The sequence below is a fragment of the Penicillium soppii genome (assembly GCF_028829465.1).
Source record: "Penicillium soppii strain IBT 18220 chromosome Unknown utg000005l, whole genome shotgun sequence".
Lineage (NCBI taxonomy): Eukaryota > Fungi > Ascomycota > Eurotiomycetes > Eurotiales > Aspergillaceae > Penicillium > Penicillium soppii.
The window spans coordinates 2,383,824-2,407,736 of NW_026643235.1; the positions used below are offsets into that span (position 1 = coordinate 2,383,824).

Below are 23,913 nucleotides of genomic sequence, written 5' to 3' on the forward strand. Positions count from 1 at the left end.
TCTCCTCGCTAAGGGAATCAATCCTTGACTACCAAATCAAGAATTCAATGCATGAATCCAAACCACCTCTTCCATTATTCCAGTTCGTTACTGATATGTAAGCTTTCACAATTTTCCAAGGCCCTGCAAAGCAGCACGGCCTTAGAATCGAGTTTCATGTTTACACGTCAACTGTAGGGTGTTTCTATTTTGCGTGTGTCTGGAGTTCAATATGCTGTTTATAGAAATTGACCGACGGAGAGCGCTTCCAATAAATAGAATAAAGAAGAACGAGAAAAGAGAAGAGGCCAGGCGGAGGGAGGGGGTCTATACTCGGGTGACCGTGCAACAGGAAATCGCTACCTCGCCCATGGAGATATTAGAACCATTTACATTCAATATGGACTCAACATGCATTGATATCGAGCCTAGATGCTCTGGATGATGCAGCACTGAGATTGGATGTCGTACTCGCATTCACTGCTTTTCAGTAACCTTACAACCATGCAGCCACAAATAACCATGAAGCCGAAATTTCATAATACAGCGCAACACGGAGCCAACCAATCCAATAACACCATGTACATAGAATATATAGTAAGTACGCCAAATCGATATGCTGCTTCCGGCTCATTTATCCTTGTCCTGATTCTTTCGCGGCTCGAAGTTCAACTAAAAAACATGTTAGTCCATGCGCTGTGAACAGAACACTTGGATAGCCATCACTCACCTGGTTTCCATTGTAGAGCTGACTATTTCCTCGCCCATCTTGTTGGTCCCTTAGCGTTCTAATATTAGGCCCTGCATTTCGGGGGCGTTGCGTGGTACCAGTGCTTTGAGGTACAGAAGAAGCTGACTCAGTTGCCGGAGTGATCGAGCCGTACCCCAAGAATGAGCCGACTAACCCTGTCGCAGTGGTGGCAGCACTAGTCGCCAGATTGTATACAGCGGAGATACCACGAACGGGTAGACTACCCGCTGCGGAATAGGCATCCGTGTATGTGGACACGGGAACCATGACTAGGTTTGCAGTGGAACCAATGCCCAGGTCTCTGAGAGTTTGAGACTCTTGAGCGACGGAAAGTGTTTCGCTGGGAAGAGGGTTCAGGATATGTTTGAGGTTGTAGGGTCTGTTGTCGTCTTCCATTTGCTGATCAAGCCATGGCCGGACATCGTTTTTGATGCTCTGAGTGGGTGTAAAGCTAGATCGCACTGATCTTCCATCAAATAAGCGCACTTGCAGCCGGTACTCGGTTGGGGGTCCCCGAGGAGCCACAGGTTTGGGATATGGCTGCTCGCTGGGGTCCGCGTTCTTCCTGACACCGTTGTCGGCAAGCTTTTTAGTTCCCATTGGTGCCTTTCCTTTATCTTTTGTGGCCTCTTTTGCTACAGGGCGACTTGGAGGTGTAGAACTTGCTGAGCCAGTGGATTTTGTCTCTTTGTTAGGAAGCTTTGTTGGCTGTTTCTGCTGCTTGGTTGCAGATTGGCTCGCCTGTTGTCGCGCTTGGCTAACATTGGACTCCACCATCGGTAGGCCCTGAGGTAGTGGCGCGGGCGCAGTAGGACCTGCTGAAGTTTCAGCAATTCCATTGCCTTGCGCCTGTGGCATAGAGTTTGGTATGGATTCATTCTCCAAAGCTGCACTCAAACGGCCGCAGAAATCATCTTTCGAGATATCTGGCCCGATGTACTCCTTCAGAGCGCCATTCCTAAGACAGATCAGCCAGTCATCCCTATGAATCGAGTCAGCAAACGCACTTGATGAGAACCACAGTCGGAAATTTTGAAATCGGACAGAAAGAAGCCAGAAATCCTGCTTCCTGCGACCCTGCTGTTAAGCGCAACACAACCGCTTTGGCATTGAGTGCTTGCGCAACCTGTCGAGGTCAGATATTTGGAATCCTTGAAATTTAATCGGTGAACATACCTCATCATCACCGAAATAAGTATCCTCCCATGTAGCGCTTAACTCCTCGTCATCTATATTCAAGCCCCAGATCAGCAATATGTCATTTGATGCGGGGAGTAAGTCACTGACCTCGAACAAAGCAAATAACAGCTTTCGCGTCTCTGACAGCAGCGGCAATGCCATCTTGAAGTGATCCTTGATAGAATGAAGTCATATTCGCACCCCGGTACAATGGGTATCACAGCAAAAGACAAGACCAGCTGGTGCGGAGAGTACAAGTATAATATTGGGGAAGCCGGGCGGTCACGGTAACTCCGATCCCGAAATCCCAACTGCCGCTGACCTTACTCTCTACCAACATCAATTCTTAACATTCTCAATTAAACTTAACAATGCGGCCGATTTTCTCGGCTCTACAGAAGTCAGCCGCGGCCTGGACACTACCATCCCGGGCTATTCGGAATCCTCGCATCTCATGGAAGCTTGATTCCATCTGCGCCAAATGCCGCGTCCAGCAGTCCCGCCAGATTTCGCAATCGCGCCAGTTAGCTGATGGCCTCAATGTTGTGGATCACCCTGCGAGAATTGTCCGAGTCAATAAAAAACATGGGCCTGGTCTGATCATCCTCGGTATGTACAGTTTTAGTTGTAGAAAGCAATCACTAATGCATCGTTCCCCGTATAGCTTTGATCCCTATCACTGCATTCATTCTGGGATCATGGCAAGTGCAGCGCTTGGACTGGAAAACCAAGTTGATTGCTAAGTTTGAGGACCGTCTCGTGAAACCTCCTCTACCGCTCCCGCCCCGAGTCGACCCGGATGCGATCTCAGAGTTCGACTACCGCCGCGTCTATGCTACTGGCCGCCTTCGACATGACAAGGAAATGCTGATCGGACCCCGCATGCACGACGGCGAGGATGGATTTACCGTGGTGACACCACTCGAGAGAGAGGGTGCCAGCACTGTACTTGTGAACCGGGGCTGGATTTCCAGGAAGTTGCAGGACCAAAAAGACCGACCTTTGGGTGTCACAAACGAAGAGGTGGTGATCGAGGGCCTTCTACGAGAGCCATGGAAGAAGAACATGTTTACGCCAGATAACAAGCCTGAGGATGGAAAGTTTTACTTCCCCGATATCAACCAGATGGCAGAGTTGAGCGGGAGTCAACCTATTTGGATTGAGCAAACTATGGGTAGAGATGCCAGATCGAGCAATAATTTGGAAGCATGGCTAACTATGACCCCTTCCAGTCCCTGACCTTGTCGAATCGTATGACCGTGAGGCTAAGGGTATTCCAATTGGCCGCGCTGCCGAGGTTAATCTGAGAAACAACCATTCCCAATACATTTTCACCTGGTAAGTTGGATTTGTTGCATATACTGCGTTCCAAAATTGAAAACATATCGCTCATATTTTGCAGGTATGGCCTTTCTTTCGCCACATCTATTATGATGTGGATGGTTGTTCGCAAGAATCCCAACGAGGCGTTGCGCCGGGTCCGTCAAAACCGAAACTGGTAATCGGTGTTGATAATTTCATATTTGCTGAGCATATTGGTGTTCGAAGGCGTTTGTTTTGATTTTGAACAATTCGGTTATAGGTATTCATGGTGGCATGGCCAGTCTCATGTCCTGCTGGAGCTCCTTGGGCAGGTATTTTTGGGCGAGGGAAAACACCGTCGTCGACTTGTTGATATGGCGTTGTCTGGGGCAGTCAGCAAATATTCCATAGAAGGCTTCGATGAAACTGACCTCCTCAACAATGTTGTGACATCGCTCTCATCGATGGTCTTTCGTCCTGCATGCTTTGAATAAGCAGCCAAATCCTGGCTTGCTTGCTCAAAGTACCACGAAGATGCTTGTTCGATCGCAGCCAGCGTGGCTTTGTTGATCTTTGCTTTTGAGCCAGCTTTTGAACGTGCGAAGCGAGTGGCTAGCTTTTTTACCACGCCTGCAGGCAAGTTTGGAATCGGGATTCCGTGACGTGAGATCTTCTTTTGCTTGCTCTGAACTGGAACATCATCATGTTGCAAACCACCCCCGACAATTCCAGGGCTTTCACTAGGGGATACCGCAGGTGGGAAGTCCAGCCCGAACCCGAAGTCACCACCAGCGTCATCGTCATCTGATGCAACTGGAAGCGGTTGGACATCCGCAGTAGAGAGCGCGAAATCTTCCGTATCCCCATCGATGGGATCATCAAGCGGAGCGGCAGCAGGTGATGGAAAGTTAAGGTCAAAGTGGAATCGCCCGAGGTCTTCCGTCTCACCCCTGTTTGTGATATTAGCTTTGTAACATAAACAATCCAACACTTGTATACTCACCCTCTATCAAAATCGCCACCGCTGAACATAGTACCATCCTCGTCTTCACCAATAATGCCCGTTTCTTCTGCGTCGTCACTTTCCAGTCGTGTCTCCTCAAAATCCCCACTGATTCTGCCGGTAGCACGGCTCATCATTGATAAACGCTCGCGGTCTCTGATGCTTGTTTCTCGGCGGGGGTATTCGACAGACTGATAGGTGATATCCATGTCCTCCTCCCCAAAGGCGAGAGACATCCTTGGTGGGCGCATTTCAGGACTCGCATCGTCGCCTTCTTCCGACGATTCTTGGATGGGTAGAGATAACCGCGGAGGCTCAATTACTGGTTCGTTGTCAAGCTCTTCAAATTCGTCAATGGGTTCTTCAATGGGCTCTTGCTGCTCCTGGGGCGAGGACTGGATGGGCTGAGATACAGGGGCGAGCGCTACATTCATTAAAAAATTAGCACCATTTTGCAGAGCAGTACACAGAGGAAAGCCTACCCCTTCCCAAGTTCTTGAGGATATCGAACGTCGTTTCCCGCTGCATTCGGCCACTACGGCGGCGATCCCGACCAGGGGTGTTCGCAGCACGTTGTTGTCGAGCCCGGAGGCCATGCGGCGTCGATGGTGCCCCTCCGGCTCTGGCACGGGGTGTGTATCGAGAGACTGAGCGCTGGGTGCCCGGGGTGGTTGCGGTCACAAGTCGACTGGGTGTCAGGGGGTAGCGCGTATGGCTAGGGAGACGTTGAAGCTACGATATAATCATGAGTTATTGTTTAAACACTCCTTACAAGGATCGAAAGCTCACTCTTGTTAATGTTGTGTCTCCGCCTGGCGTAAACGGCGACCGATGGCCACGCGCTTTTGGAGTAGAGGTAGACATGGTGTAGTTTTCTGCAAGGAAAGTACACCTATATTAGACGTATTATATCAGGCTACCTATGTCAGCCCCCATCAATAATAGGCCGGGTCAATGTGTCGGATGGTCAGTAGGGTTGAAGTTAATGTTGATCAGTCGCGTCTAGAAACAACAGAGTATTGCGGGCCAGTGTTTGATTGGCCATTTGTTATCGATAAGACTGGCTGATTAATCTAGCTTTTTTTCTGCGAAGCCGCATCGAGGTCCTCCAATGCGACTTGCATTTACCAATTGAACTGAATTACTAAGGTTATTTTTGTTGAATTTCCCTTGGTTTTCGTCAAAATGGCCGACACAAACGCCCCGAAGGGTCTTTCCAGCAAGATCCAAAACAAGCGCAAGAGACAAGCAGACGATGCTGCTCCCAAACAGGAAAAGCCCGAGGCCACAGGAACACCTGCAGAGGGGGCAGCCAAGAAGAAGCAGAAAAAGAACAAGAGCAAGAAGAAGCAGGCCGAGCACGACGGAGAGCAGTCATCACGCAAAGACGGCATTGATGAGTCGATCGGCAAGATGGACGGCCGATTGCTTGGCGATCACTTTGCGCAGAAGGCTAAGAGACACGAGAAGGAGCTTTCTGCAGTGGAGCTGAGTGATCTTTCGGTCCCAGGTGTGTATACTCTGGAGAACAAATTTCGCAAGCTCTAGCCACTAATTGATTTATAGATACCGCATTCCTCGATACCTCTTCCTTTACCTCCCCCCGAAAGTTGGAACAGCTCCCAGAATTCTTGAAGTCCTTCAGCCCTAAGAGTGCTGATCTTTCCAAGGCGTCTGAGAAAGTTGGTACTCCCCACACACTAGTTATCTCAGGTGCTGCCCTGCGAGCTGCTGATGTTGTGCGGTAAGTTGGCGACCATTCGAGCCCGAGTCGAAGCCAAAACTGACGAATGTCCTAGGGCACTCCGCTCTTTCCAAACCAAGGAAAGCATTGTAGGGAAACTATTCGCGAAGCACATCAAGCTGGAGGAAGCTAAGCAGTTCCTTACACGTGCTCGGTCTGGCATCGGAGCTGGAACTCCTACCAGAGTATCTGATTTGATCGAGTCTGGTGAGCTGATTCAGTTGAAATTTTTATCCGTCGAAGCACATGCTGACCATCCGTTACTAGGAACTCTCAAATTGGACGAGCTAGAACGTATTGTCATTGATGGATCACACATTGACCAAAAGCAACGAGGAATTTTCGATATGAAGGACACGCACATGCCGCTGTTGAAGCTGCTCACTCGGCCGGAACTGCGCGAGCGCTATGGGGCATCAAAGAAGGGTGTGAAGATCTTGGTATTCTAATATGCTTGACTGAAGGTGGATTACGAATTGCTGTTTTATAGTCCCGGGTTAGTTCCAGACCATGAAACACCCCTCAATCAAATATGTATATGTATTCCAATCGACTCAAAAGGTGTATGTACCTGAAGTAGATAAACATATTTGCGGATGTATAAAAGTCCTTATCGACGAGGTGTTCACCGCTCCCGGGCATGCGGCAAAAATTTAATTTCGCTTTTCTCTCCGCCCGATTTTTTTGGAGCTCAAGTTCTTGCTACGCTTCGACCTTTCTTCACATCTTTTCTTGGATATTATAAATTACCGAGTCAATTTTGGAGACCTTCTATCCTATAATTGTCATACATCCCGCATTTCATCCCACAAACAACACAATGGGTGACAAGCGCAAGCTCGTTCAGGATGAGGTTGTCGAGCCTGAAGGCAAGAAGATGAAGAAGGAGAAGAAGGAAAAGAAAGAGAAGAAGGAAAAGAAGGAAAAGAAGGAAAAGAAGGAAAAGAGCAAGTCTCTCGATGAGTCGGAAGTTGTCGCTCCCGTCGAAACTACCCCCGAAGAGGTGAAGGAGAAGAAGGACAAGAAGGAAAAGAAGACAGAAAAGTCCGAGAAGGACAAGAAAGAGAAGAAGGAGCGCAAGGAGAAGAAGCGCAAGGCCACTGAAGCCGCGGTCGAGTCTTCTGCTGCTCCCTCAGAGGACGCAATGGATGTGGACGAGGCCCCCGCCGACAGCAACAAGAAGGAAAAGAAAGAAAAGAAGGAGAAGAAGGAGAAGAAAGAGAAAAAAGAGAAGAAGGAGAAGAAGTCCAAGAAGGAGGAGACCTCCGAGCCCGTTGCAGAAACCGAAGAACAGCCTGCCGCTGAGGCCGAGGCCGAACAGCCCCAGAAGGGTGCTCGCTTTATCTGCTTTGTTGGTATGTTACCATTGTGGACAATTCCTCAATGTGGAGAGTTGAAGGTCTTACTGATTTCATAACCAGGCAACCTTCCCTACTCTGCAAACCAAGAGTCCCTGGCCAAGCACTTTGAAAAGAACCCTCCTGCCACAATCCGTGTCGCAACCAATAAGGATGACCCCAAGAACAAGTGCCGCGGCTTTGCATTCATTGAGTTTGACAACTACGACCGCATGAAGACCTGCCTCAAGTTGTACCACCACTCCATGTTCGATGATGGAAAATACCCGCCTCGCCGCATGAACATTGAGCTGACGTGAGTCCCCCGTCCTCAATGGGGAGGAGTTACAATCGATCAAGACATAGAATCACTTACTAACCCATGTCCAGTGCTGGTGGTGGTGGCGGCAAGTCCGAACACCGTAATGCTAAGATCCAGGCCAAGAACGAGAAGCTCAACGAGGAGCGCCAGCGCCAGGCTAAGGAGATCCAAAAGGACAAGAAGAAGCACGAGAAGCAACCCACTGGTCCCACTGGTGCCAACGCGGCTGGTGCAGAGGCTCCTGCCGACCCTAACGACCCATGGGCTGGCTTGCACCCTAGCCGCAGAGGCCGTGTTTAAATCGACAATGCTGCAATGCCTTTTTAGAGAGTTGTTTTGTTGTTAGCTCATATCGCTGTGTAGTAAGATGTGGGCAAGTGGACAGAGCCATGCATCTTGGAGAATCCTATTCGATCTTTCCTTTGTTTCTAAAAGTACCTGCTTTGTCTCTGCTGTTTGGCTAGAAGATACCAATCATATTTCTCTATTTTATGTACATCGCCTGCATTTTATCGTGAACTAACATGCGTCATGGACTATATCTATTACTATCTACAGACATGGCCAGAACATTGAAAGTGCATAGAATAAGTCATCACAAAATAGAATATGGAACCCTTCAAGATCCAAGGGCAAAGATTGAAAACAGAATATGGTCCCAAGAGAGACAGTCAATGGATTACATCACAAAACAGAGGCCAGCGTAAGGAAATGCCTCTAACTACCCAAACGCGGTATTAACTATATATTATTCATTATAGCATACGAGAAAATGGGAGAGTCAAGCCAAACAGACACGCTCTACAAAATCATGCATTTGCTGACTCCCTTCCTCCCGGATTTCGTAGCAGGACGGGGATTGAGAACAGCCCTGGACAATTAGAACACAACACATTGAGACAAATATGGATGCATCAGGACTCGAAACTTACCGGATGGCTTCATCAAACACGCTCTTCAAGTTACGTTGTGTGAGAGCTGAGCACTCCAGGTACTTATGTGCGCGGATCTCCTTGGCCACAGCCAAAGCTTGTTCGTAGGAGACAGTTTCCATCTTGCGTGCGCGGAGGGCTTCCGTTGTTGCGCGGTCATCCCTCAGATCGAGCTTGGTACCGACGAGGATGATGGGGACGTTGGGGGCGTGGTGTTCAATTTCAGGGAACCACTATAACACGTCAGTCGAAGAAAGGGATTGGGATCGCTGGGTCAGGTCTTACCTTCGCTTTGACATTGTCGAATGAAGGTGGGCTGACGATAGAGAAGCAAATCAAGAAAACATCGGTTTGTGGGTAGGATAACGGTCTGAGGCGATCGTAATCTTCTTGTCCGGCGGTATCCCACAGTCCCAGGCTGATGGGCCGGCCATCCACCATTACACTGGCCGTGTAGTTGTCAAAACTGCGATGGAATCAGTGTCTGTTCGGTACATGTAGACTTTTGGCGGGTGAGGGGCAGGGATGGACACGAACACCGTAGGGATGTACTCTCCGGGGAAAGCATTGGTTGTATACGAGATCAGAAGACATGTCTATTGAGCGAAAATGGGTTAGATTCTCAAGAACTCAAGGAATAGAGCATCGAGTGGAATACTGACTTTGCCAACTGCACCATCACCAGTCACCACACACTGCAAGGTCAATTAGCCGCGCATCCTTGTAGACCTGGCGTCACTTTGCACACCTTGAGTGACTGAGTCGCGGGACCTGACGCCATATTTTGCGCGAAATGTAATCAAGTTGTAGAGGCAGATTTCGAGCCTAATGACGATAAGGTAAAAACGATAACGCAAGAGAGAGAAGGGTATCTAGAAAATTATGTTATTAGCTTTTAGCTTCAGGGGTGGGAAGAGAAGCTAAGGGAGGTTGGAGCTAGGGAAAAGAGGGGGGTTCCGGTGGAGAACAAAAGGGTAGGAACAAGAGATACTTCAAATACTTTGAATGAAAAGAACCAAAAGACTCACCTCAAAAAAATAGTTGAATGTTAGAAATGAAAATGAGTAAGAAGGAGAAGAGAGGAAAAAAAGGATAATAGGAAAAAAAAAGAGGAAAAACGATCTGATCACCAGTTTCTCAGCTTAGGTCTAATAGCACTATAAGTTAAGAAAAGAGAGAGAGAGAGCGAGAGATGGTTATTGAATTCTTTCTAGAGTCGTCTCCACAGTCTTAACATCTTAATATATTCTGTGCATATCATCTTGACTGTAAACAGATTCCTTGAAACTACATATGATAGGGTCGAATATCTCCTAAAATACCAACAGACCTCCTATCCGTTGGTTACCACTGCCCCATCATCGATCGTTCATGCACCAATCGCATGAGAATTGAATCACGAGTGACGCCGGAACATGCGCAGGCGTTTACTGAGTGCCGAATCGCTGTTTAAAAAAATACCAAGGAAATGCGCTTATGCATGCTCTATCAATCATCCTATTTATATCTATCCAACCACCTCGAAACACAAACTCCGTATACGGAGTGGAGGGGACTCCATTGAATCCTGATCCAGCATGCATTGGATGAAACTAATCATCTACAGTCGCGACACACCCCTTGAACCACCCAAGAATCCCCCGGCCCTCAGCTCCGATGGCTTCGATAACAAAGTAGGCAATTTGCCCGCGAAGATTTGGAAATAAGGCGCCTTGACATGGGCCTGGACCGCAGACTGGTCCTTGTACCTAGAACCGATCAGGATTTGATCTGAGCGTTGTGTGGCAAGGGTGCTATGGGGAAGTAGAATGGGCCGAGGCACGGCCGCACTGTTCGCGCGGGGGAGATAGAGAGGCATGTATCAAACACTTTCTTGGTGCACTTACCTCTCAACGATCACAATCTCATTCTTGTCCTTGATCTGGAATGCATAGTAGAGCAATGTACCGGGCTCGTGTTCTTGGACCTGTTTGATGACTTCAGATACAAGGGTGGCCACCTACATGCGGATGTTAGTTCGATACATGATCTATCGAAGTCATTGTCTAGAGTATATGTCAATGATTGTAGCATTAGACTGACCTCTTCAAACTTCTCCGGCTTGGGGGTGAGGACTGCAGTGACGTTGATTTCGGACATGTTGAATACCTGACAGGGTCTCAGAGGTATTAATTAGTACAAGGAGTGAGATGGAAGAGAGGCGAAGACATACCAGGCTAATTCCAGGTGGTATAAAGGTAGAGAGAGGCTTGAAACTAGAATTCAATTACAACCTCCAGGGCTTGTCAGAGAGTTAAGTTAAATAAGCACCTGGGGATTGCATGCGGATCATATAATCCTAAATCCACATAGACCTCGGGCCATGGCAAGTGGGGCATGAAGCATAGAACATTTACAACATAAAACCTACATATGTAGGGAATAGGGTTATTGTACACCATCTTGAGATATTGAACAGAAATTATTGCGCTGAATATATAAGAATTGATTCATATTGTTGTACATGATATTTATTCTATGCATACACTTTCTCTGATATAGTACAGTAAGTATGGACAGCAAGTACATAACAGGGTGAATCGAGAGTCTGTTCCTACGTAAGTATATATATCCATTTTCCTAGACATATGTATGAAGTGTCACAATATAACACCCCCTAGCCTTGAAGCCCTATCTAGCTAATTTATAACTATGGCCGGATGTAAATAATCAAAATTCAGCCTCAGGCATTAGCTTACTCAGCAACCGCCGAGTCCAGGGCTGGGAATTCGTGCATGAAATGACCGTCACATCACTGTCAAATCACCGTTGTCAGGCTGTTCTCAAGTTCTCCACACACCCCCTACAGCGGGCCGATTTCTCCGATTTACGGCAGATGGACTCCACGAGCACTCGTTCACGTTTCATGGGGTTTTATACCGGCTGAAAGTAGGCTGATCTTATGGATTTGGGGTACCGAAACATACTGGCACCGGATGGGCCACATTACTCAATCCCGCCGAGCGACTTTCGGTCCCCCACACTGCCCCGGCCACCCCCGGCTGTCAATTTCATGCAGAGAAGTTCGGAATCTTGCGAGATGGAGAAGACCCCGCCTGTCACGGGCAAGCGCCGAGGTGGCAGCCGGAAAGCTTGCAATGAATGTAAGCAGCAAAAGGTGAGCCACAAAAAATATTCCCCAATTCTATGCATTTTTGCCTAACCGCCCGTCATGTGTGTTGTCGACACTTGTGCTGATCTCTCCAACCCTTCATAGCTAAGATGTGATATTGTTCAAACCCCGGCTGCGGCTTGTTCGCGCTGTCGCCGGCTTGGAATTGATTGTAAAGTTGAACAATCCTTCAAGCGTATCTCCAAAAGAAGGTAAATCCGCTCCCTATGCTCAGTATTTTTGGCTGTTTTTATTGACTCTATTCACAGACGCAACGCAGAAATGGAAAAGGAGATTGCAGACCTCCGCCGCCGCTTAGGACCTAATTCGGACCATGAGCAAACAGGAGAGCTCCATGACCCCCATGTAGGCGATGAAATGTCCCATTGCTCAGAGGACGTCTTCTCTCGCCGGGAATCTGCCGCGATTGATCAATCGCGCCATGTTTCAGTGCCAGTTGAGGCGCATCCATCTATAGCAACTCCCTTAACTATGAAAAGGGATGGCTCCATCATCTCTCAGGACGAAGGCCAATGGAGACTGGAGGATATCTCTCTCTCTAGAGGCCGTGTTGTACGACTATATGAACAGTATGGCTCTTACGATTCTTTCTCCGACTCGATACTAACGGGCTTAGATACTTCACTAATTACCACCCCTTTCTTCCTCTTTTGAATCCCCCCAAGCCACCAGAGGTATATCTTAATCGATGCCCTCTCTTGGCGTGGACCATCATCTGTGTTGCGAGTCGACGCTCCCAATACGAGCCTGGTCTACTAAGTGCACTATCCGGACCATTCAGCAGGTTGCTTTGGTCAACTATCACTAGCGTCCCGCAGGACTACCGGGTGGTCAAGGCACTTTGTGTTTTATGTACTTGGCCCCTGCCGACAACGAGCCAGCGTACCGATGCAACTTTCATGCTAAGCGGATTGATGATGCAAATTGCCATGCAACTGGGACTGCATCGCCCAGTCCAAGCAGAAGAGTTCACAACATTCCGCATGGAAGTACAAGGTGAAGCGCTCAAGGATCGACTCCATACGTGGGTCATCTGTAACATCGTGGCCCAAAAGTGAGTCTCGTTCTCGAAAAACAAACTCCTCCCGAAAGCTGACTGTCATTGGCGGTAGTGTTGCGACTGGTTACGGCCAGCCAGCCACCACTATATACGATTGGGTCCTTGAGCCTGCCTCTTTGAGAGATGCCGATTACCGACTCCCTGATGAGTTGGCCATCCGCTTGCGAATTGAAAAGTTTTGCGATAGGGTGACCAAGGCCTTGTACAGCAGTAAACCAGAGCCGGCGGAATTTATCAGCGCCGATAAACTCATGGTTGTGCAGATCTTGGAGAGTGAATTAAATGAGATGGAGGCCGACTTTGGCAGCGACTTATCTCGTAAGCTACTAAGATTTTCCTTGGACTGGACTATGCTCACACACATCTAGCTGTTAATATGATCCATATCCGCGCTGCAGAATTGCACTTCCGATACTTCATGTTCTTGGGTTCCAAGCCGCGAGACGACGACCTCACGAAACTCTACACGGCAACAACATCCTTCCTTAGTCGAGTACTCGGTCTCGAAACATTTCCGGGTGAATTGATTGGCCACTCTACCAACTACATCCTCCAGATGATCGTTTCGGCTGCCTTTGCTCTTATGAAGTTGTTGAAGAGCAGAATCAGTCGGTTCATCGACTTCAGCCACGGCAAGATACTGTTCAATGGTGCGATCTCAGCCATTCGCCGAATCAGTGTGATGGATCATGACCGCCCCATCCGTCTCGCGGACATTCTTGCCCAGATGTGGAATGCCACGAGTTTAGAGCCGGCAGAGGAAGATGCCTTACAGCTCAAAGTGCGTTGTCGGATGAGTATGAGTCACGTCTACGACACAGTGTGGCGTTGGCGGCAGCGGTTCAGACCCGTGAAAAGCTTGGAGGAAATGCAAGGTAAGGCTCGTCATCAACCTACTCTGTACATTGTACCTAACTCTCTTAGCTGCTGCCATTGCGGCGAACCAAGATATACTTGGACCGGCAGGTCATATGACGCGGCCACAAGATAACTCCATGGATGATGCGTCTTTGATGATGCCGGCTCAGTTTGACGAAGGCGGTGCTTTCTTTAGTGAAGCTGGATTCTCAGAGGTTTTCGATTCTTTAAATTGGGTGTTTGATGGCATTCCCGACTCATTTGTCGCACCGCCAGTTCTATAGATTGTGCCGAATACTTGGTCAGGCTGTTTGTACAGAATTAGTTGATTTCCAGCGACGATACCATGCGAATAAAAGTGTGTTTTGCGTTCAACAGATGTCTCGTTCTCAACTACCGGGCATTCTAAGGTTAATATAGACACCCATTATTCCATATTAAACCTTGCGGAGAGTACCTACATGAATATTAAAATGTGCAATATTCCAGAACTAAATATGTACAATATCAAAAATCCACTGTGGCTGAGGCAAAACAATTACGTAGAGGTTCGCGCCACCCTTGGGCCTAAAGTGAAAGTGGAAGGCTGCAGCATTCTACTTTGGATCGGCCCCTAAACTCCACAGTGTCATACCCTAAGATAATAATAGAGGTGGGCCCTTTCCCCCTCTTGACCTCTCTTTCTCTCTTCACTCATTGAGTTTACATTTTCAATGTCGGACACAGCTCTTCAAGATCCCGCGCTACCGACGTATGATGCGCCTCCGTCGAGCGCCGGTCGCTCGTCCCCTCACGGGGTTGAGCAGACCCAGGCCCCCGAGCCCATTTCAGACGAGCTAAAGGCTCGCCTGGACAAGGTTATCTACTCTGATGTAAGCATTTACTGGCAATATGAATTGAAATTGGGCTGCAAGCGCCATCAAAACAGAACAAGACATACTAATGATTGTGTCGCATGCAGATCGGCATCACTACACTTTTGACCCGTTTGAAGCAAAGCGTGGCCTCCGCCAAGGTACGTGATCGCAAGTTGACTGCGACAATAATTGTGAAGGCTAATTTGAAATCTACCAGGATTTCTCGACATTTTTGAAAAAGCGAGGATCTCTTGAAGAAGAGCACGCTCAGGGGCTGCGAAAGCTGTCTCGCGTGATCAGCGATGCGTCGCAACGTACCGAGAATCGACAGGGCACATACAGCTCCAGTTACAAAGATATCCACCGTCTCCAGGAGCGAATGGTCGACCATGGCCTCCAATTCGCCGTCTCCCTCCAACAGATGGCCGACGATCTGCACGAGCTCGCTGGCAACATCGAGCGCGGCCGCAAGCAATGGAAACAGACCGGTCTAGCCGCAGAGAAGAAAGTTGTCGATGCCGAATCATCGGCCGAGAAGGCGAAGGCGAAATACGAATCGCTAGCAGAGCAGTATGACCGTGTTCGTACAGGTGACAAGCAGGGTGGCAAGTTCGGCCTCAAAGGCCACAAGTCTGCCGCGCAGCACGAGGAGGAATTGCTACGCAAGGTTCAGAATGCGGACAGTGATTATGCGTCCAAGGTGCAGGCTGCCCAGGCTGCGCGCCAGGAGCTTGTATCCACTCACAGGCCCCAGGCCGTGCTTAATCTTCAGCAATTGATCGCCGAGTGCGACTCGGGCTTGACCCTACAGCAGCAAAAGTTCGGTGAGTACCAATTAACTTCTCTATCTGTTCATGCGCTGACAATTTGCAGCTACTTTCAGCGAGAAACTTCTGTTGGGCCAAGGTCTCTGCGTCAGCCCTTTGCCGACCGATGACGGCTCATTTGCTCCTAAAAGTCTTGCTCAGATTGTGCGACAAGTTGACAACCAAAAGGATCTTCATGAGTTCATTTTAAGCCACGAAGGAAACCCTGGGGCTGTGGCTTCCGAAAAAATCCAATACGAGCGTCACCCGGTAAGCTATTGCATCCTTCGCTCGATTCTTTTGCTGTACTGACGCATTGGTCAGACACTTGGTGGTTCTGGCGTGGCTGGAGCTGCTGGCGCTGCTGCTGCTGCAACAGTCTCACAACCAAGCTCTCAGAATAAACGCAGTTCTATAATGCCCCAGGCTTTCACCTCCACCTCCCAGCACAATCTCGCTTCGCCAGCGCCTCAGCAACCTCCTCCCGGTGACAGATTGCCGCAGTCGCCCTATCCCCCCGAGAAAACATTTACTCCTCCCCCAGCTGGCACACCTCCCTACCCAGTCTCAAACCCGCCTGCTCCTGAAGCTCCACCAAAGGTTCTGGTGCCAATGGCAGGACCTAATGCAAGCGACAGGAATTTCCAGGCGAATCTGCCCCCTCTGAAGCCTGTGTTTGGTGTCTCTTTGAACGACTTATACGCCCGGGATGGAACGGCAGTTCCGTTCATAGTGTACCAGTGTTTCCAAGCCGTTGAACTATTCGGTCTGGATATGGAGGGTATCTACCGACTTTCTGGCAGCGCTACGCATATCAGCCACATGAAGGCGGTGTTCGATAATGGTGAGTCCGACTTCAGTCGAACAATGGACATATCGTTGACCCTGATTTTACTAGACTCCTCACAGGTTGACTTCACCAACCCGGAGAACTTTTACCACGATGTCAACAGTGTTGCAGGACTTGCGAAGCAATTCTTCCGAGATTTACCTGACCCTTTGTTCACCTCCCAGTTCTACCACCAGTTTATCGATGCTGCTCGTAAGTCATGTCTTAAAAGAACCCGCGTACCACATACTGACATTACTACAGGATTTGACGATGATATTCAACGCCGAGACTCACTGCACGCCCTCATTAACAGCCTCCCCGATGCTCACTATGCCACCCTCCGTGCTATCATCCTGGTATGATTCCAGTGAAATCTCCAATGCATAACAAACACTAATCCATCTGTCGCAGCATCTTAATAAGATCCAAGAACACTACACTCAGAACCGCATGAACGCAGGAAACCTGGCAATCTGCTTCGGGTATGTGCCTGTCTCCCCTTGGAAATCTGCTAGTCCCACTAACCCATCTTAGACCAACTCTCATGGGCGCCAATTCTGGTGGCAACATCGCCGACGCCGGGTGGCAGGTTCGCGTCATCGAAACAATTCTGAATAACACCTTCCAGATTTTCGATGATGATTAGATGAATCGACTCGGTTCTCCGCTCAAGTGTTCCTAGGTTTCTCTTTCTTCTGGCCTTGTTACATGAGCGATGGTCCATATTTTGCGGGGTTTATCCCTGAGCTTCACATGTCCCTAAAGCACCTTTCCCCTTGGGCTCTTTACATGTGCACCTCTTGCTTCTGTGTTTCAGTTTTTAATGATACCTGTGCGACACATTAGTATTGTGCCTGCCCGTGCTTGTCCTTTGAGCCTTCTTGTACATATACATGTTGTCAATCCTTTTGGTTCTGCCTTTTGGCGGCGATTGAAAAAAACGTATTATCGTGGATATCTGAAAAGTCGTAACTAAGATAGTGGTGTTCTTGAAGACAGCTATTTCATTTATACAAGTGATGGCTCAATAGAATGTAAAATTTGGTCAAAACAAGTGGCTATGGTACATGAGAGGTGGAAATGCCTCTACATCAAAAGGTTCCTGCGCCAGGAATTAGCGCAGACCAGAGGCCAGGGCATTTAGCGCGTGGCCCAGAAGGTTGGTAGTGATAACACAAGTGGGTGAAAGGAAGCGGACTGTTCTGTGCCAAAACCGGGGAGGGTATTCGGGGTGGCATCGATGTCTCATGTATGTGATATATGTGAGTTCTCAGATCCGAGTATTGCAGGGCCCAGAGCGCAAAATATGTAGACCCTCATGGAAGAATAAAAGTTAGCGCAAGCTGCGACTTTTTTTATTTCTGGCCCATGTTATCCTTGATCATCTCCATGCGTTCCATCGCCGACAATCCAGGCATGAAGTAGGGGTCATTCTTAGCAGCGTGCAGGGTAGTCGGGTTGGTGGTGCCCCAGACTCTCCAGCCCTTGTCCTGGTCGTTCCAGCGGAGGTGCTGGATGACAATATACTCCATGCAGTCCTGCTCCTTCGAGGAGACGGGAACGACCTCGGCGTTTTCTCCGCGGGATTGTTTCTGGGTCCTGGTTGTAGACTGTCGGCTTGTGATGCGCACGACCATTTGGCGGATGCCGGACTTCGGGAGATCGGGGATAGATGTAGCGCGGTCTGAGAGGACGCGGACACCGATGAAGTTGGTGCTTGGCTTGCGCAAGTATTTCACAAGTTTCCAGGTTACTTGTTCGGTTTTGGGGCGACGTTCGATTTCGGAGGTGAGTTTCCTGCCGAGACCGTCACAGCAGATTCGCTTGATTTCGGCAACATTCCCTCTGAGGCTTGGTTAGTCCCGGGTTGATGGCAGTTGTATAGAACCGGCGCATGCTTACTCGGCGAATGCTGTGTACATATTCTCTTGCAGCTTGGAAGCGTAATGCCGGCGCTCCTTGAGGAGAAGAGGAAGGCTGTTTTCCCTCTTGCAGTATTGGAGCAGACTGCTATGTAGTTAGTAAACATTCTCTCTGTACGTAGATATATCTTCATTTCTCATTGTGGTAGCAATAAGCAAAATCAGACAATTCCGAATGAACTGACCTTCCATAGTTGCTAAGCCATGACTTGATCCATGTCCATTCCATGTGCAGCCTATCCTTCGGTGCCTGGAAGATCGAAGGCATATCCCTCCACAAAGGACGAACAAAAGTACCCGGCAGCAATCCAATATCATTGGGTAGATCTGTCAACTTCAAATCCTTTGTTCGGGTCTTAAATGCGGGTTGCGCGACACTTGGAGGGCGGAAGTTTACTGCTCTCCCGCCTGCCCATTGCTGGGATGTTTGGGAGAAGCTTCGACATTTGGTGGAACCGGCCAGGCATGATTGAGAGAGGTTGCGTGGTGTAACCACAGGCAATCGTAGGGGAGACGCCATGGCGAAGTGGTGCAATGGGGGAGAAATTGGTTCCTAGCGGCCGAAGAACAAAATCCGCGGAACTATTGCGTCACGTGCACCACTCCGCGAAGTTCTGTGCAATTCGCGCAACCGTTGATTATTTAGATACTTGACCTGTTTGAGGTCTTGTTAACAAAATAAATTTCTACTCTTCCCTTGAACTCAAAATACACAGAAATTCATTCAGAAAGTAAACTGCCCCCCGGGAAAAAAAGACACCGCCCCCAACGCACTGGGTCTTATATCTGCCAATTAGGAGACCCATAAACAGCTTGACAACACCCATATTCGAGCGAACGTCTCGACCGCACCCTCTTCTATACCACCTCCCACTCCTTGCGTGACGGCCGCATATGCCGCGATTCGAAATAAAGGCTGGCTCCTCCTCGACGTAATGCCTCTCCTCCACCATACACTCCCCACGACCAACAGCGCCCATCTCGTGCTCCAGACTTGAACAATACACGACCGGGTGCCCCGCCCAGCTATCACACCCCTCCAAATAATTTGCTGTCAAGCGAGCCAACCGAAGAGGTGGCTTCTCAATCTATTTCGGCCGTTGTCCCGCCATCCCCGACTTCAAGATCCCATACCCCACCCAGCAGCGATGCAGGCCACGCTGCCCCGTCAGCACTGCACCCGCGAGTCGCTGTCATTCTAGGGGTGGACCGCAAGTGGTACATTCCGTTGCTTGTATGCCGAGCGCTGAGCACGGTACCTGCTGCTTGGTGGGGACTGCGATGTGCTTTCACCTTCTTGGCCGAGCTGCTGCATATTCGGCCGGGTATGGGACGGGAGGGGTGGGCGGCGGCGATTATCGGTAGTGTGGGGCAGGAATGGGATGTTGAGAGGAGATTCCGCGTGACGGAGGTGGCATTGGCTATTATGTGGGTATGTTATAGGATCGCCCTCACCGGCATATATATTGTGCTTAGCCCTATACTTCATACTGACTTCTCGACAGTGCTGTGCATCTGCATACCTTTCTTATTTCTTTGCTGATTGTTTGATGTCTCGATGGTGAGTTTTATATTTTGACGCCTCCGTATTAGGACCTTTTACTCATATTCCAGGCTTCTAAACTACACTCCACCGGCCGTTGTGATCCGACTCCTAACAACGAACGGCTTGATCGCATATATCACATCTTGGGTGCTATATCTATCTGGTGCCTCTTCTGACCCTCGGCACCTTCTACCGGCGTGGATATCCATTACAACTGTATGTTTTCTTTTCCAATGTATTGTCATTTCCCTATCGTTTGACTGACACTCACCAGTCTTTAACATTCATCTACTACGCAACCCAAAACCACACCAAAATCAAGCGTGAAACAGCAGCATCTCTGCTAGTTGTGCTTGTCGCAAGCTTCCTCACCATGTCATTGCTCCTGCTACAGCTGCATTTGACCCGGGAGAACGAATCCGAGGTGCCCGTCTTTGTGTTCTCCCGCAAGCTGTGGGACTGGGCGACAGCCATATTCCTGCGCATGCGAATTGCAGATGAGCGTGCTGGGCTTGGGGAACTGTAGCTTCAAAGTGGAGTAGGATTTCCTTTTGGCTGCTTACTGTCCTTTCTTTTCTTCTTTCCGGATACCTTGCAGAGTCATCTTCAATTCATGATTTGGGCGAGCTGAGCAAGCGTTCTTAGTCCGAAACCATTAGCAATTTTGTACATTTTCGGGATTTGATTGGGGGAGGGCATTTGGCCCAACCTCTGGGATATTCTTCTTTTCATACAAGGCGATCTTTGGTAAATCTAATCTATTATCTTGTTTATTGGTTGGCATACCAGCGTACATCGTAGTTATTGCGACTGTTTTCATTTACCATTGCGTGATACTGGTTAAAACAGGTCAATTCCATGTTTGCAAGCAAAAAAAAAAAATAGCAGACGAGTGAGCCAGTGCGAAGAGAGTTCGAAGACGATAGAGACCGACATATGAGACCCATAAACACGGCTTATCAAATCATGCCCTCGGTTTAACTTGGATCTCCCTGAGCATCCAGATTGACTTATGACCATGGGAGTAATGTGAACAAGCAACATAGGCAAAGGCAGCCCGTTTCATAGAGTGAAAAGAAAACACACTTAATCATGCAAAGAAAAAAAAAATATTGTCTGTCTGTCTATACAGATAATGGGTATCTACCAACGCCTCGTTCCTTCATAATCCCGTCTCAAACGTATCTGTCGAACCCTCCTGTAGTCCTTGCCAATACTGCGGTAATATCGGCAGGGGCCACACAGGTGTAGCGGATCGTTTCGACAAGGGGCCAAGTCTAACACGCCGAGCACACAGTAGTGGGGGGAGAAAGCAAGACATTTGATCGATGTGCAGGAGGCCAGTACAGCGTACGGACGGCGGATGAGGGATGCATGGACAAGCTTACTATCCCATCGCCCACAGGGCAACATAAACTGGTAAGAGGGGACCGGAACAAGGCAAGATGTTGGTATTAGAAACCGTGGACCTGGGTGATAACAGTTAGATGAGTAAATAAGGTGACATGGGACGGACGACAACATACTTTGATGGTCTGGCCATCGAGACCAAGGCCTTCCTCGCTGGTCAAGAACTCCTGGACATCCTTTCTCTGGTCACCCTGCAACTGGATCACCTCGCCCATCTCAGTGTCATCGATGATGGTGCCATTGCAAGCTGGGACAAATTAGTCAGCTGGCCGGGAGAGATATCGAACAGATTAAACATACCAAATTTCTTCTTGATGGCCTTCAGAATCTTCTTCTGGTCGAACCTCTTGGGAAGACCCTGAACAGTGGTCAGAGACTTACGACCACTGCGTTCTGTTGTGAAACAAAGTGGTTAGCATGTGCTCCCCTATTTAGCGACGACGATGTCGCGAGGACAGCGACGTCCGGGGCGACAGGGAGTGAGAAGTGAGACGTACGCTGAATACGTATGTGGATGTAGTTCTGAGACTTTTTGGTTTCGCCAGTGTCTTCGTCGGCTTCGGCGAAGGGGTCTGTGAGATGTACAGGTCAGCAAGTCCAGTGCCAAATTTCTACCCCGCCGCGGTGAGACGGAGGTAGAATAGAGCTGAGCCGGGCTCCACCCATTCAACACCAAAAGCAGTGAGATATGTGTCTCTCAGCCGCACCAGGATTCATCAAAATCTTGGATATGCATGTATGTTTTGGGGGGGGGAGGGGAGGCAACACGCGCCCGGCCAGGAGGGGAAAGTGGCGAACTCACCGAAGGTTTTGAGGTTTTCGATGGACATAAACTCGACTTTTTCGATATAAATGGCGTTTCAAATGGGTATAGGTAAACTGAGTGAGGGGCGAGATTCAGTGTCTCTTTGAAAGATCGAGCGTGTTGTAGTGAGTGGAGTGGAGGCTGTGGTTGTAGAAGAATCAGAGAGAAGAACGGCAGAGCCTTTTGAGGTAAGAGTCACGTTGTGGGAAAGGCGGTGTGTGACTAAGCGACGACTCGCATCTGGTACCTTTTGACACAGTTATATACAATTATATACAATTATAGGTGGCAATTATGTAGAATTCAGATCTGTACTAGGAGATGACTACTGGTGGCAAGTTGTAAACATTGTTAATACCCAAGAAGGCGAAAATCGGGTTGAATATTGATACAGTGCCACAATAGTAGGCGATTGATAGAGAAACCCTCAATCTAGAAACTTATAACATCAGACTCCGCGAACAATTAATCCATCGTGGCTTGTCTCGGGATCGTAGAAATTATGATGCATGCAGGAGAGAATAAGGTATCACGTAAAGTCGAGCGTTCAAGGAGAGGGCGACGGAGTCGGCACAGCAGCGACGCCGCCAGGAGCCTGCGGGGGCAAGAAGAGAGGGAAGTAGGTCTGCGATGTGTTGTTAAGCTGGGTACGTCGAGGAGTTTCGTTCGGAAATACATACGACACACAATGCCATCACTGCACCGCAATAAGAGGTTAGTTTGCCGTAAGCATACTAGGGGGGGGGGGGGGGGGGAAAGAGAAAACGAACAAGACATCAAGACCGACATGTATGCCGGGGTAGAAGCATTCTTTTTTTGGTCTGGGGATTCACCCAGCCAAGACTGAAGCGAGAAGACGAACGAGACCCTGTTTCCAAGTCAGCTGATTGGGCCAGACCGACGACGGCTAACCGTGCTCTTACCATCCGATCATGCTGCGTTGCGAGATTCGTCAATTAACGTTCTGTAGTCATGTGAAATGCGACGCATCACTCACCGGTTGCGCGTAAACATCTAAGTGGCCAAGGTTAGTGGTGTTATTGCGATGGTGAACCTGGGATCACTTACAGCCGCCATAGGCATAGTGCTCGACATTGTGCCTATTGTGTAGCTCGATCAGCCGACTATCCTTGCGATCCTTGCGATCCTTGCGATCAAGTATTCCATTGAAATAAATGGGATAACGTACTGGAGATATCGGCATCACTGCTGCTTTTGGGGGGATCGACATAGGGGATCGCTGGCAAGGGTTCGAGGTTAATTTCTGAGATTTGAAGTTGATCACGAAATCTGAGATTTACCAAGCTCAACCTTGCGCATATCTTTCTTTGAAGCCATGTTGAAATGTAATGTGGTGGGTTGTCGAAAGGATCGAAGTGGCCTTAGTGCCAGTCTGGGCTAGAACTTGAGGTCCGAGAACCCCGGATTGAATATCTCCGAACTTCTCTCCGATTTCGGTTTTTGCAACTACTCCATACATTAGTTAGGGCTTAGCATGGTATAGTTACAAGATAACGATTGTATATTGTAAGGATTTATTTATTTCTTCCTTATCTCCTGAACCAAGATGTCTATAAAAATAAATCATTCCAGGATGGTAAGGTACACTAAATGATATCAAGTACATAGGTTGTACGCATATAAGCCGATCTTGAGCTGACTTGGTATAACAATACGGAGTACTTAGCTTCCAATACGGAGTGCTTAACTTCCAATACGGAGTACTTGACTTCCAATGCGGAGTACTTGACTTCCAATACGGAGTACTTAATTTCGAACACGAATGACAAAGAGAAATACAATCGTGGGGGGTTGCGCAATCGAAGCAATACGAAGATCATTGCATACATAAAACCCACCGACATCAAACAGGGTTTGTGTAATGATCTCGGAAGTGCTGCAGGTCGGTGTGATGCCTGTGCATTAGTTAAACCAGAATCATACAATGTACAATTGGGCATTGTCTCATGTAGGCTTCAAAATCCACATCCCTTGCATCTAGCATGCTCCGAGTCTTCATAATTGATCGACATCCGAGGTATTCGCCATTATAATGTACAAGATTGTACAGAGTCAGCTAGATAGGTTGGAAGGTA

General features: G+C 48.6%; 13 protein-coding genes across 13 annotated transcripts; 6 read left to right on the top strand and 7 right to left on the bottom strand.

Moving 5' to 3' along the window:
• Positions 1 to 609: 609 nt before the first annotated feature.
• Positions 610 to 2,071, bottom strand: N7529_006333 (UBX domain protein; the record flags this gene model as incomplete). The annotated part of the gene is made up of 4 exons (XM_057241860.1): positions 610 to 651; positions 710 to 1,688; positions 1,738 to 1,856; positions 1,907 to 2,071. 4 exons carry the CDS (start codon positions 2,069 to 2,071, stop codon positions 610 to 612), a joined length of 1,305 nt encoding a protein of 434 aa, XP_057097219.1.
• A 209-nt stretch (positions 2,072 to 2,280) lies between these two features.
• On the top strand, positions 2,281 to 3,411 carry N7529_006334 (cytochrome oxidase assembly protein SHY1; the record flags this gene model as incomplete). Its single annotated transcript, XM_057241861.1, has 4 exons — positions 2,281 to 2,518; positions 2,574 to 3,083; positions 3,142 to 3,247; positions 3,312 to 3,411. The coding sequence occupies 4 exons, from the start codon at positions 2,281 to 2,283 to the stop codon at positions 3,409 to 3,411; spliced, it is 954 nt and encodes a 317-aa protein (XP_057097220.1).
• An 84-nt stretch (positions 3,412 to 3,495) lies between these two features.
• N7529_006335 (uncharacterized protein) lies at positions 3,496 to 5,078 on the bottom strand (the record flags this gene model as incomplete). Its single annotated transcript, XM_057241862.1, has 5 exons — positions 3,496 to 3,595; positions 3,643 to 4,161; positions 4,215 to 4,638; positions 4,697 to 4,946; positions 5,004 to 5,078. The coding sequence occupies 5 exons, from the start codon at positions 5,076 to 5,078 to the stop codon at positions 3,496 to 3,498; spliced, it is 1,368 nt and encodes a 455-aa protein (XP_057097221.1).
• A 285-nt stretch (positions 5,079 to 5,363) lies between these two features.
• On the top strand, positions 5,364 to 6,407 carry N7529_006336 (uncharacterized protein; the record flags this gene model as incomplete). The annotated part of the gene is made up of 3 exons (XM_057241863.1): positions 5,364 to 5,724; positions 5,781 to 5,958; positions 6,014 to 6,407. Coding segments are annotated over 3 exons (933 nt in total), but the record flags the coding sequence as incomplete, so codon positions are not given.
• A 371-nt stretch (positions 6,408 to 6,778) lies between these two features.
• N7529_006337 (RNA-binding protein) lies at positions 6,779 to 7,917 on the top strand (the record flags this gene model as incomplete). Its single annotated transcript, XM_057241864.1, has 3 exons — positions 6,779 to 7,313; positions 7,380 to 7,611; positions 7,686 to 7,917. 3 exons carry the CDS (start codon positions 6,779 to 6,781, stop codon positions 7,915 to 7,917), a joined length of 999 nt encoding a protein of 332 aa, XP_057097223.1.
• Positions 7,918 to 8,418: 501 nt separating this feature from the next.
• Positions 8,419 to 9,330, bottom strand: racA (putative Rho GTPase Rac; the record flags this gene model as incomplete). The annotated part of the gene is made up of 6 exons (XM_057241865.1): positions 8,419 to 8,488; positions 8,550 to 8,782; positions 8,835 to 9,015; positions 9,087 to 9,145; positions 9,212 to 9,244; positions 9,298 to 9,330. The coding sequence occupies 6 exons, from the start codon at positions 9,328 to 9,330 to the stop codon at positions 8,419 to 8,421; spliced, it is 609 nt and encodes a 202-aa protein (XP_057097224.1).
• An 819-nt stretch (positions 9,331 to 10,149) lies between these two features.
• Positions 10,150 to 10,688, bottom strand: N7529_006339 (putative quinol monooxygenase; the record flags this gene model as incomplete). Its single annotated transcript, XM_057241866.1, has 3 exons — positions 10,150 to 10,297; positions 10,436 to 10,548; positions 10,632 to 10,688. The coding sequence occupies 3 exons, from the start codon at positions 10,686 to 10,688 to the stop codon at positions 10,150 to 10,152; spliced, it is 318 nt and encodes a 105-aa protein (XP_057097225.1).
• Positions 10,689 to 11,982: 1,294 nt separating this feature from the next.
• On the top strand, positions 11,983 to 13,923 carry N7529_006340 (transcription factor domain-containing protein; the record flags this gene model as incomplete). The annotated part of the gene is made up of 5 exons (XM_057241867.1): positions 11,983 to 12,273; positions 12,540 to 12,775; positions 12,834 to 13,099; positions 13,150 to 13,656; positions 13,706 to 13,923. 5 exons carry the CDS (start codon positions 11,983 to 11,985, stop codon positions 13,921 to 13,923), a joined length of 1,518 nt encoding a protein of 505 aa, XP_057097226.1.
• A 429-nt stretch (positions 13,924 to 14,352) lies between these two features.
• On the top strand, positions 14,353 to 16,780 carry rgd1 (putative Rho GTPase activator (Rgd1); the record flags this gene model as incomplete). Its single annotated transcript, XM_057241868.1, has 8 exons — positions 14,353 to 14,511; positions 14,601 to 14,654; positions 14,714 to 15,320; positions 15,370 to 15,572; positions 15,627 to 16,344; positions 16,396 to 16,490; positions 16,546 to 16,616; positions 16,669 to 16,780. The coding sequence occupies 8 exons, from the start codon at positions 14,353 to 14,355 to the stop codon at positions 16,778 to 16,780; spliced, it is 2,019 nt and encodes a 672-aa protein (XP_057097227.1).
• A 709-nt stretch (positions 16,781 to 17,489) lies between these two features.
• Positions 17,490 to 18,576, bottom strand: N7529_006342 (uncharacterized protein; the record flags this gene model as incomplete). The annotated part of the gene is made up of 3 exons (XM_057241869.1): positions 17,490 to 17,979; positions 18,037 to 18,141; positions 18,242 to 18,576. The coding sequence occupies 3 exons, from the start codon at positions 18,574 to 18,576 to the stop codon at positions 17,490 to 17,492; spliced, it is 930 nt and encodes a 309-aa protein (XP_057097228.1).
• A 374-nt stretch (positions 18,577 to 18,950) lies between these two features.
• N7529_006343 (uncharacterized protein) lies at positions 18,951 to 20,128 on the top strand (the record flags this gene model as incomplete). Its single annotated transcript, XM_057241870.1, has 5 exons — positions 18,951 to 18,988; positions 19,116 to 19,488; positions 19,562 to 19,617; positions 19,671 to 19,818; positions 19,877 to 20,128. 5 exons carry the CDS (start codon positions 18,951 to 18,953, stop codon positions 20,126 to 20,128), a joined length of 867 nt encoding a protein of 288 aa, XP_057097229.1.
• A 928-nt stretch (positions 20,129 to 21,056) lies between these two features.
• On the bottom strand, positions 21,057 to 21,842 carry N7529_006344 (translation initiation factor eIF1; the record flags this gene model as incomplete). Its single annotated transcript, XM_057241871.1, has 5 exons — positions 21,057 to 21,071; positions 21,129 to 21,259; positions 21,313 to 21,405; positions 21,510 to 21,584; positions 21,815 to 21,842. 5 exons carry the CDS (start codon positions 21,840 to 21,842, stop codon positions 21,057 to 21,059), a joined length of 342 nt encoding a protein of 113 aa, XP_057097230.1.
• Positions 21,843 to 22,364: 522 nt separating this feature from the next.
• Positions 22,365 to 23,155, bottom strand: N7529_006345 (uncharacterized protein; the record flags this gene model as incomplete). Its single annotated transcript, XM_057241872.1, has 8 exons — positions 22,365 to 22,442; positions 22,498 to 22,514; positions 22,588 to 22,685; positions 22,741 to 22,752; positions 22,815 to 22,831; positions 22,886 to 22,917; positions 23,007 to 23,057; positions 23,119 to 23,155. The coding sequence occupies 8 exons, from the start codon at positions 23,153 to 23,155 to the stop codon at positions 22,365 to 22,367; spliced, it is 342 nt and encodes a 113-aa protein (XP_057097231.1).
• Positions 23,156 to 23,913: the final 758 nt, after the last annotated feature.